General features: G+C 32.5%; 1 protein-coding gene across 4 annotated transcripts in view; it reads right to left on the bottom strand.

The window, feature by feature from the left end:
* The window catches only part of LOC106883074 (protein prune homolog 2), a 120,744-nt gene that overhangs the window by 91,026 nt on the left and 16,766 nt on the right, over positions 1–12,952 (bottom strand). For all 4 annotated transcript variants that reach the window (XM_052974338.1, XM_052974340.1, XM_052974341.1 and 1 more), the window contains exons 2-4: positions 8,798–9,017; positions 1,896–2,000; positions 869–1,146 (exon numbers count right to left, since the gene is read on the bottom strand). In XM_052974338.1, the coding sequence (XP_052830298.1) occupies positions 869–1,146; positions 1,896–2,000; positions 8,798–8,857 (443 nt within the window). In that variant the 5' untranslated portion in view covers positions 8,858–9,017. The remainder of the gene's footprint in view (positions 1–868; positions 1,147–1,895; positions 2,001–8,797; positions 9,018–12,952) is intronic.

The raw sequence follows: 12,952 nt of genomic DNA, 5'->3' as shown, positions 1-12,952 counted from the left end.
TATTATTATTATGAGAAATGATTAAAACAACTTATGGTCATCCCTGTATATATATATATATATATATATATATATATAGGGATATATATATATAGGGATATATATATATGTATATATAGCCTTCATTGAATGCTTATATTCTCTATAGAGGCCATGTGAGAGTAAATCAATAAAAATCATCCTTAAATCATGATGGGACTCAAATATAATTAACAAATATAACAGCGATAGTTTCATTGATAAAACCTACTTTCAGTAAATATTGATTAATAAAAATATTATTACGTTAATTTCCTCATAAAGAATCATTAATTTAACATTGGTCATCAATGGTGTCTTTCATAAACAAGATCTACAGAAGTTTCATGTCATACTTGACATTACAAACACCAATTTAAGACAAAAGAAAAGGAGACTCACTAACAAGATTTTCAGCCATGTGTCTATTCTCTTGCCAGGTGATTTGTCACCAATTACACCACAGCGTGCTTGCAATTCCTCAAATTAGGCACTCTAACTGGTTTCTGCAATTATCTGTAACTAGTTTATCTCCAAGATAATTCCTTGGTCATTTAGTGCTGACAGGATGTTAATGCCCAACAAAGCAACCTGTCTTACCTCTACCACCATCTTGTAGAAGATTTTTACCTAATGTCTAACATTTATTTCTCAATACATGGACACATTATTGCAGACTTTAAATAATACATACTTTTAGTAGGCATTTCTCTTCTTTATACACATCTTCTAAGTTGACAATGACCATCCAACAACACTCAGTGTATTTCTTGAATGTTGACCACATGTTATGGTTATACAATCACATATGCTACTCTTTAATTATATAAATGATTGCTTTAACTCTTACCTGGACTCTGGTCTTTCCCTCGGACGATGGTCAATAACACTAACGACACAATCTTCCAAGGAAACATCCTTTAAAGGCAAAATATTTTGATCGACAAGAGTCAGCTTGAGCTTCTGATGAAAATGCAGTTTCTGGAGGTCAACATCATCTCGATAGATCAAATCATCACAGAGAGTTCCTTGTTGCTTCAACACATGATGCAGTGTTTTTCTTAAATGGACATCTCTCCGGCAAATATTTATAACAGGAATGATAAGCACATCATCTGCTTTGTTTGTCTGTAAATATTAAAAAAAAAAAAAAAAAGCCATTTTGTACTTAATTCAATTTACTCAGAATTTTCAGTATCTTTTATTCAAGTCATCCACTTATGACTCTGCAAAAAAAAAAAAAAAAAATCCTACATTTTCCTTTGTTCATTTTTAGCCTGACATTGTGATTATGTTGTATTTTGTTGGTTTTTTGCAAAATTTGTAGATCATTATTTGGGTGTGATACTGAAAAAAATCTACTTGTAATCATCTTTAGAGGGGAGACTGAAATCATTGAAAAATAGTTTTTTACTTTTTAGATTCAGAAGAGACACCTGGTATGTAGTTAAAGAACTAAAATGTTTTTATTCCTGGAGTTTTATTTTTTTCTTTTAAAGTTATGTGAAATATCCATTTTTAAAGATTAATTCATACATTATATATATATTCTTTTATTCTTTTACTTGTTTCAGTCATGTGACTGCAGCCATACTGGAGCAGCATCTTTTCTCAGAAATGCTAATAGAAAAATCTTATAGTTAATGAAAAGATTGTATGACAGATCAGACATTTGCTTTTTTTGTCTTTCTTGATGAACAAAAATCAAAAATATTTTTCTTAATATTTATCAAATTAAGCATTTTCCATTCTATTTTGACTTTTATTTTACTTCTGTTACATTTACACTTTGTTGAAAATTTTGTCCTATACAAAAATAACTGTTTTTATAGCTAAAAGTCCTCCAAACAATGAAACAATCATGAAATAATACTCACTCGAGACAAATAAAATGCTTCAACTAGAGATGAAATCACAGAATCCAGATCAGCTGATTCATTTCCCAAAACAACATGTACAGTTTTATAATCAAATAGATGAGCCTGGCAAAATAAGATTTTTGAACAATAATTACATTTTTTAAAAAATCATTGGCAAAAAGAATAATTATTTGATCTTGCACTCTCTTTTACATCTTTATTAGGCGTATTAAATATGTAAAAATAGAAAATATATTTATCATATATTGACCACGTTTAAACATATTTAAAAAGCTAAGAGACACCAAATTGTCAAAATGCATTGTTTCCATAATAAACAGAACTGAATTATAAATAGCTTTATCTCTTTCAAATGAATTTACATTCCACTTTTTTCTTAATGCATTCAATGAATATTCTTCAATCTTTAAAACAGAATATTTGGAGCAGGAATATTTAGCAAACAGATCCCTATATCTGATTTTGTGATTTGCTAGAATACTATCTATATCATAAAAAAATCTGACCAACCAAGACTTCACTTGGAATCAGCTCCAACAACAATGTCATCTTGGCATGCTTCTTTCTGAGCCAAATCACTCCTATATATTCAGCACAGTGAATCCCACTGACATCAGTCAAAAAAGACTGCAGCTGGCCAAAGCATTAAATCAACACAAAAGCAACGAGCAGACAGCAAACAAGAGACAGTAGCACAATCAACAGCAAACCACAATGGACAAATGGAAACAGCAACACACAATGACCAGCTAATGTTTTGACTGCAGCTACATACACACCAGTTCAAGAATAATCATCTTCAATTCTCTTGATGTTTTGTCGTTTGTAGTAACATCTTTTTATATTTATACAAAAAGAAATAAATATTTCCATTGTCAAAAACCTCAATAGATATCAGTGTCATTCTTCATAACATATTAAAGTGCTTTTACCTGAGCCAGTGCGAGCTCTTTACATAAATAATACTTATTTTCTAAACTTAATTTTGTTGTCATAAATTATTTCAAATTTGTTAACACAATATTTCTCTTTTCAATTAAACAGTTGCAATGTGTCTCAAACATTCCAAGTCTCTTGTGCTTCATCAATCAAATCATTTTACAGCAATCAACATCAATCACATTCTGGTGTAACTTAAATGAAATTTACTCTTTTAAGAATCCCTAATTGAAATTTTTATTTGCCTCACTATTCCAATTCCCATACATTTTGCTCTGTTGAAATTTTTATGTCCAATGATATTCTCTAAATATTTAGTCTGCCTACTTTCTTGCTTATATGTTCACATAATTGTTGATGTTTGACAAGTTTTAGTTGTACTGATGACGAAACCTATCTCCTTGACAACAGAATCAATTCTCTCTTGCAACTCTCATACAGCTGTCAGAGATGGAGTCAATATCTTACATTGGTAGGTAAAGTCTATAACTTTGCAGTTAGTGAAGTAAATACTATTATCCTGTGCAGATTGTAGAGATGTATTTTGTCACTCAAAATATGCACCCAGACAGGGTTAGTGCAGCATTTGGAGATGAATCTGCTCAAACCAGTTGTTCATACTTTGTATATAAGATACTGGTACTATCAGCTATACTAAAGTTTAATACATCGAGTCCCCTAGTGGAGAGCTAATACAAAGGAAGCAATCATTTTTTCATAACATTTGTAGGATTAAAATTTTGAATTTGAAATTAAGGAATAAAGATGCATAATATACACGTTTTATTTCATTTATTCAATGTGTTGCTTATTTAACAGAAAGTTCTTAAAATTTCTAGTCAGTGATAATAACCATGTATGGCACCATTTCATTTTTAGAAATCTTCAGCATGTCAAACCTTAAGGATATTATTTCATGAAACGAGACATGTAATAGCTTAAAAATTAAATTGGCTGGAACTAACTATATTCACATGTAGTAATCTAAAAATATAAATGATGTTAAGCATGGATTCTAAAGGATATTCATAAATAATCATCATTTTGTCGATGTTTCTAAAAGAAAATAAATGCCGATTGAAAATTAAGGCTAAAATCATAGAACTGAAATCATTTCTTTACAAAAGAGATTTTACATTAACGTAACCCTACAAAATTGAAATGTACTGTTTAAAATTCGTAGAACTCCTTACAAATCTTTTTCTTGCACTTGGGATCCTTTGTTTTACTTTTTTTTCTCAACTTAATGACTGAAGCAGTATCAGTAAGTTTAAGTAACTAATTCAAATGTTTACTTAAAACTGATTCAGGGAAGTAATTGATATTTCAGAATAAATTTGTTGGATATGAACAAAATGTGAGAAAGAAAGAGGGAGATGGATGGGGCAAGAATTATTTTACATTTTTTTCTTCAATGTTTTGTGAGAATTAAATTTATAAATTCTTATTTGATATCAGTTCTTTTGGCAGGCTACCTTATCAAGTGTTTGATCATACACCTGGGAAGTTAGTTTAATACCTATTTTCCATCGAAATAGATTATAGAAAGTATATCAGATGTAATGTTGAAGGCCATACCATATAATCCAAGGTCTTAAATATTTAGTTGTCATACTTTATAGTAAAACCAACAGACGCTGGTTCTTCTTATAGGTAAGAAACAGTTCCAACATTGCTAAGTTCATTTGTAATATAATTGAATTATAATATATGAAATGGCTGATATAATCCCACTGAATAGATTCTGAATGAACAGATTGTAGCACAAAAGAGAAAACAATGAAAACTAAAAGACAATGTGATACATTATGAAGAAAGAGTGGACAAGTATATCTTTTGGTGTAAAATTTAAAGAGATGTATACATGTTCTGAATAACGTGAATTTGGAATGAAAGAGTTGTATGACATAATCTGTAAGTGTATCTTAAATCTGAGAATGTTTTGATGCATAGAGCTCAGCTTTCATAATGTTAAGTGAATGTGAGAGAAATTGTCCTCTGGATTGGAATGGTAACCTATTGCAGGTTACATCTCCCGATTGCACTTATTTCCCAAAAGTAAGGTGAAATGTGGCAACATAGAAGGAGGCAAAAGGTGCTACACAACCTGCTGATAGGTTTTGGGTTCAAATTACTGCAGGTGTTTCATTGTGTTAAATACTTAATCCCTCATTACCTCAGTTTACCTGGATGTTGGAAAGGAGACCAAACCACCTAAGAATATTACATTGATAGAGGGTGTTTTATCCAAGGAGAGATTTGTCTCATCTATTCCATGGAATAAAACGAGTGAAGCACTAACGCTTAAAACCTCTTGGAGTCCAAAATGAGAACCGTTTAATCAACATGATGGTGATCCACACTAAGCATTTGTTTTGCTAAGAAACACTAAACTTGCTGATAGGAGAATGAAGAGAAAAGGACTAGCGACAAAACTGACACATAATTTGTACCTGAAATTTGTCAAAGAAATCACAGCTGACACTGCTTCTACCTCCTTCAGACGTGTTTATCTGTTATCAAGACTCATTCCTCCACAGTTACAATTCTCCAAATCCTATCCTGATCAGCACTCTTTGGATAACCAGATGCATTTTTTCCTCTTTTCTTTACCAACCAATTCTCAAGTAATTGTCTCTCCAGAAATATAACCTTTCAGGTTTCATGTTCAAATACTTAAGTCTACTCTGCAAATAACTTAATCCATTATCTGGAAATCTTTAATTTCCTTTCTGTTTAACCTTAGTAACAGTTATAAGCTATATCAGTCATCAAAAGTAAACCCTTTCATATCACTAATTGCTGACCCCTTGATGGCTAAATAGTAAAAGTCCATATACACACCAAGTGTTCAAAACTTGATATCAGCAAGTAATATATCCAAGACATGTGCAACATAGCAGTTTGACAACCTAGAACTCACTCAGAGAAATTACCAACAATGTTCTGTAAGTGAAAGGCTTAAAATCTCTCCTCTTCAATTCCAGCCATGCATTCCAGTTGCTTCTCTCGACCAACTCTCTCTCTCTCTTTCAATAATTCAGTCAGCAAGACTACCATTTTTGCCACTGTGTCTTAAATGTCACCAACAACATCAACAAAAGTACTGCCAATCCAACCACCCTGTACTATATTGATTCTACATTGCCAATATTGACAAATCTTCAGCTTGAGAATACAATTGAATTTACAGGCTTGAGCCCGTCTCTCTCTCTCTCTCTCTCTCTCTCTCTCTCTCTCTCTCTCTCTCTCTCTCTCTCTCTCTCTCTCTCCCCATTTACTCAGGGCTATGGAATTGTGTAACCAGTCACTTCATTCCTTGAAAAGTAATATTATATCTTTTCTATTTACCAACCCATTGCACATTACATCTAAATTGATAAAAATAATTGTTAATGAAAAGGAAACTTTCTACAATTAAAAACAAGATCCAATATAGAAATCTGAATGGATCCTATTTACTAAAGCCATTTTGAAGTGAGTGTTTTTCATGTTATAATATTAGATGCAGTTTGGGCTTGCAGCGACTTGTGAAATCACAATCATATGATTGGTGAGACAATTGGAAGAGAAGAGACAACTCTACTCTGCAGCTATTGATTTAGTGCTTGTTGCCAGAATCGCACACTCTGTCTTATACAAGCTTAGGAGGAAGTGAGTGGTGGTGACATGGTTCAAGTCCTGAATGGATCAAATGAGCGAATCAGGCCACATTTAACGAGTTCAGAATTAAAAAAATAAATAAATAAACACCAAGTAATAGTAAAGTATGGAAGAAGTAGATAATTACACATTTCTGGATTTTACATGACATATTTAGTAGTAGAGTTAAAGGAAGATTTGATAAGTACTAATTATATTGACAACAAAAGGTTTTCTCTCTTCATATATGAAGAAAGAAAAAAAAAAAGAGAGACATAAATAAGGTTAAGTAGAGGTGGAATGGTATGAAAATATAGGGAAGAAAGTGAATTATTGGCAAATGATGGAGAGAGAAAATTGAGCATCATTTGTATGATGTGCCATGAAAATTTGGCTGCTAAGTAAACTGAAAAAGTTATGTAAATATTATGTGTGTTGTGTTTGTGTGTGTTTGTGTGTGTGTGTAATACACACACACAAATAAACATATATAGTCTAATTTACAGTGAACAGACAAGAATATAGATATGTGATATGAATGAACAATGAATCGATGTGAAAGAGTTGTAATCAAAGATTTGGATCATACTTTTAAATCAATTAACAAGAGACGAGATATGGAATAGCAAGGTCAGAGTAAAAGTTTAAACCACCAGACATATATGATGTCGAATTGAAATAAAGCAAGTAACAACTGTGAACAGTGTAGTGTCATCCAGGGGAGACTGGTTAATGATTGCAAAAACGTGATGAGGTGAGAGGTTAGGCACATAAGGACTGTACCAGTGCAATATTCTTGAGGCAGTAAGAGGTGCCAGTCAGGTTTCAGAGAATAATACTCGAGATCTTCAACTTGAATAAGAAAGTGAGGTACATTTATAGGTATTCTATATAGTACATCTATATAGGTATTCTCTATTAACAATGATAATGCAGAAGCCATTAGCCTTCTTCTGTTCTTTAGTATAATCTCATTTCCATCATGCGACCCAGGAGAAATAATGGAAATGCTGACATTTTGTCAATGAATGGCTCACTTCCAAAGAAACCATGAGATACATCAACAGGAGGACATATCAATACATTTCGTGTTCCGTTTCCCTTGGATATTAAATTCTTGGTCATTACCATTGATACACTACTGTCGAGGGAAATTAGGGAAATATTGTCTCAAAGTATAAAAATCATTTTGAAAAAAAATATTCTTCAATGGTTACAAATCCGAGACTGGTACTTATTCTATTGGTCTCTTTTGCCAAACTGCTAAGTTATGGGGGACATAAACAAACCAACACTGGTTGTCAAGCAGGGGGGGGGGGCGAGGTAAATACAGAAACACACACACGACAGGTTTCTTTCAGTTTCCACATACTAAATCCACTCTCAAGGCTTTGGTAGGCCCAAGGCTGTATAGTAGAAGACACTTGCTCAAGGTGCCACACAGTGAGACTGAACCTAGAACTATGTGGTTAGGAAACAAGCTTCTTACCACACAGCGACACCTGTGCCTATAGTCAAAACTGGTAGAAACAAAGTAGAGATGGGAAACAAAAGAAGTGGCAAAGTAGGTAATGAAAGAGTTAACACCAATAAAGTTGACTGATTTACCCATCATCACTACACAATATGGACATTCAACTAATTCCTTGCCATTTTTGTAGAAGAAATATGAATTTGGCAAAAGACATGAACACAGTGACTGCATCAAAAAGGGAATTTAAAAATAGAAAATTAAAATACTTCTCTATCTTCTAATATAATCTAAGAAAAATGTTAGATTGTGCCAAAAGATTGCTAATGTATGAACAGTATTAGAATTTGAAAATGAAATCATTTCTCTTGGCAAACCTTTCAGGGTATTGGCTTTAAGACACTTGAAAATTTTGGATTTTATTCTTGGTAATTTCACTGAAATTAGGAATGGAACATATGTGGGTGTGATGGTTGTTGTAAAATGAACATTTGCATATTTGTTGAATAATTGGTTTAACAGTTGTATACTCTTCCTATCACTAACAAACTGTTAATTAAGGAACTGGAACTGTTTTATCAGTCAGGTATTCTGAGGCAAGTAGAGTAATGTGATTTTCTTATGAATCAAATAATGCTTGTAACAGAACTTGAACTCATGACCTCGTGATTCAGACCCTTAGCATCAGTGGTTGTGATTATAATTTGCAACGGAATAAGTTATTTAAAAAATGAGTTTTCTTTTTTTTTTTTTTTTCCTTTGCGATATTTTACAAGTAAAAGTTCCTTTTATGGCAATCAATCTTTCCTCTGTAAATATCCAAATCAAAAGACAAAAGAATACTCACCAAATCCTCTTGAGCTTGTACAAGGTAACTTTCCATTGTTTTTAGATAATCCAGGCACATCTGACTTTAAATTTCACAAGTAGTAAGGATAGCCATTCCTCTAGCAAAGGCTGGATCATATACAGGTAATATCCGAATAGAGTAGTTACAATCCAACGGTGATTAGAGTTAGGGTCACATAATTATGTCCAAGTTAAATATTCTGGAATATATTCAAAGTCTGAAAAAAAAAAAATTATATTATTCAATAATGATTAATTTAGAATGTTACAACTCATTCATTACGTCTGTTTTTCTATACTAGCATGGGTTAGGTGAATACATATTAGTTGGGCAAAAGGGAGCTTTCATTTGAAAGTTCAAAGCTAAAAAATGATTTGTTTATAAGGAAATGTCAATAAATGTCACTGCCCTTAATTCAGGGATATGCATAAACTATCATTTAAATTGATGAAATGGTTTCACAAACTACTGAAGCAATCATAATCATTTAATAAAGATATGTAGCACCATCACAGCTTCAGTCCTTCATTTGTTTACCATTACACTATATATTCACCAACCAATTAATTAGCAAACATCATTTATATCAATGCCCCTGCATACATTCTGTTCCCAATGAATCTCTCAACAACTCATCTTTCCAACACCCCCTCTCCTCCTTCACTCTTCCCACTCACCCTATCCAACCCCCACCTCTTTATATACACCTCCCTCTAACTTGCAAGTATGCCCCAATGCATCTTTTTAACTGTCTCTCTCTCTCTCTCTCTCTCTCTCTCTCTTTCCAGCTGGGTTAGCCATATATCTCGTCCAATAAAAGAAACCTGTTTCTGCCTCCAACCTCTCATCTCTTGGCACAAATCCACCTCTATCAATACCACTCCCCAACCTTAGTTACTTGGTGACCCCCACTCGTGCCATACAAAAAGCACCCTGTACACTCTGCAGAGTAGTTGGTGTTAGGAAGGGCAACAAGCCATAGAAACTATACCAAAGTAGACAGTAGGACTTGACGCAATCCTCTGGCTTGCCAGATCCCGTCAAACTCTCCAACCCATGTCAGCATTGAAAGCAGTTATTAAATAATTTTGTATATACAATATATATACACACACACAGAGTTAGGACTGGCAGATGACAAGAGTTGCTTTTATGAGACCCTTTTGCAGACTACATCAACAATAATTACAATGGCCTCATCATTGCATGACCTGCTTATGTTGTATCCTACAAAATTGCTAATCCTTCAAGTCTATACTATACCTGTTGGCCAACTAACCATATATTTTCCCTGACTAGTACCACCACAATATGTTGTTCTGATTTTTTTTTCTTTTTTATTACCCCTTCATAAATCCACTAAATGCATTCTCCTCAATTCCTCCCATCATGCAAGCTGTCTACTTCATTTGGTTCCAACTTCTATTCTGTCTACATTTTCTCCTTTTCCATTGATCTTCAGAAATTGAAACTAAGGCTTCTATCGTGTTAACCTTATTCAATCTGCCATATTATAGAAGAAAGCCCGAAAATGTAATGGGCCCTGATCTATCTCATCAGATTAACCTATGAAAATAATAGGCATTCAGGTTAGATAAAGAAAGGGCTGCCAGGTGATTGAGGAGTTACGTAACACATGTAGACTAAATAATGTGAACTTGATAATTGTGCCTCCAGAGAGACGGATGTTAAACGACGACGACGATGATGATGATGATGATGATTCTGGAGCATGAAGGTGCAAAGCAGCAGATCGGAATCTAATTAACCAATTCACATTTTCTGAAATAAAACAATAATTAAAGTTCGACACAAACAAACTGTTTCTCTCTTCACCCCGTTTCTTCTCAGTCTTTCTTTTCACATTTAATTCTTGTTTTGTCATATTTTTGTCTATATTTTAATGTTATTTCCATTGAAATTTAAATTAAAACAGGAAATTTTAATTTTATATCTTTTATAGTTGAATCGATTTTTTGATAGATTTTTGAACAGCTATTTGTATGGTTTCCTTTAATTATCATTAAATTAATGACTGTGTATGTGTGCAAAGTCTGTACATAAATGACAGCAAGTATAATAACCACTATTGTAACCACTGCCAAGACGCTTATTACTTTCAGTTCATAAAACACGGTTTTATATAATTATTAAAACGAACAATTAGTTCATTCAGGTTCTAACTGTGTCACCTTTGGTCAACTGAGAAAGTTGTTGTCCTCATTTCTAGGTCAATGATGACAGTTTTGTTTATAGCGTCAGAGATAATGGCTAAAGATTTACTAAAGATATTTACTGTTATAATGTCTGGAGTAAAATTTGAACTTAGGATCTTCAGAGATACTGCAAAATTTGGGCAGTGGCTTACCTGACTGGCATATCAGTTTTAAAAGTTCTCGATAAATCAAACCATTCATTTATAAAATAATTTCTACTAATACATGACTAGAAATAGTTCCTCTATTTAGAAATGATCATATTGCATTCTGAAAATAGCTTTATGCTATACAGGAACCACAATCGTTATAAAAGAGACTTTTTTTCATCTTCGTTGCTAATATTTCATTTCCTATTTCAGCTGTGAATAATTCACAGAACATAACTTCTTTGTATTTCTCAGCTAGTCAGACAAGCATAAATCTTTTTAATAATTTTTCATTTTTATCTATGAATCCATTCCTAAATACTACTTGTTCTTTCATAAGAATTTAATTTGATCTTACATTTATTTTCTAACAGAATATTTCCATCTTTTCTCTGAAGTTAACACATTTTAAAGAAGCATTTCTTTAAAGAATTATCCATTCCACAACCTGGTTACCAATAATTAAAATACAGTGGAAAAATTCTGTTATTGGACAGTTATTTCAATTATTGAATTGATGTTCCTTATTAAGAAGCTCAAGAAAGTCTACAGTTCTAGATTACAGGCTATCTAAATTAGATGCCGACCAAAATATAGTGGAAAGCATCACTGAACAACAAAGAATTGAATGGCTGGATATGTTTTTCACAGCAGGGAATCAGAAACAAATAATTCACTAAGATAAATGATCTCATTATCTTTAACACTAATTTCAGTAAGTTAGTGAACTGGTGGTGAGCTGTTTAGCTGAGATAACACTTCATAACAGATAAATTCTAACATTAAGTGATTGTTAGTGAGGATAGTGTAACAAATTTCTTTTGATACAAAAAGACTACTTTTTGAAGACAATTAGTTGACTGAATTTTAACCCAGTATACTATCAGGCCTTGTTTTATTGTTGCTGAAAGATTGAAGGACAAAAAAAAAAAAAAAAAAAAAAAAAAACCGAACTCAATGGTTTTTTTAAACTCAGAAGACTGGATAAAAATAAATACATTAAGGTATTTACATTCTTTCACTTCAACCAAGTCAAATACTAAGGATCATTTTATATTGTAGTGAAACCTAGAAATAAAACCCCAAATTTTCAGTTACCACAACTGATAATATTTCTAAAACAGTGCCATAGCATGTCTTGAAATGGTGGTGATGTTGTTATTACGTCTCAACATTTGTAGGTAGTCATCCAGAGGTGGTTTTGTTAAGGATGAGACAGTAACCATAAACGGTGTTCCTTGTATGTCTAAAAGTTTTTTGAATAAAAGAAGCAGAGGTAAACATTCATTGAGCAGTAGTTACTTCAATATTTCGAGCATGTTGTTACAGAACTAAGTGAAGCATACACTTGAATGATTGAATTAAATTCTCACTGGTTGCCATACAAACACCATTGTAATATTCTCATAAAGAAACTAAAAAGTACATCAAGACAAAAACAAAAAAAAAAAGACAAAGAGAAATTTGGAATGAAATAATGAAGAACATAATGAAACTGGATAGCTGTTGTGTACAGTCATACTAAATGCTTAAAACAAAAAGAGCAGATATAATCTCCACAAACACAAATTGAAACTTAAAAACAACAAAAATGAATAAAACAGCTTTGAGTAACAATTCAAAAATGCTTGTCTTCAAAAAAGAATTTTTAGGAAATTACCCGAATACATTTAACGCAACAGTACCAAGTTATATATATAAGAGAGAGAGAGAGAGAGAGAGAGAGAGAGAGATGGAAAAACATATAGAGCAAGTTAAAAAGAGAGAGAGTGTAAGAGAGAGAGAGA

The sequence above is a fragment of the Octopus bimaculoides genome, chromosome 18, assembly GCF_001194135.2.
Source record: "Octopus bimaculoides isolate UCB-OBI-ISO-001 chromosome 18, ASM119413v2, whole genome shotgun sequence".
Lineage (NCBI taxonomy): Eukaryota > Metazoa > Mollusca > Cephalopoda > Octopoda > Octopodidae > Octopus > Octopus bimaculoides.
This window is presented reverse-complemented; position numbering and strand designations above follow the sequence as displayed.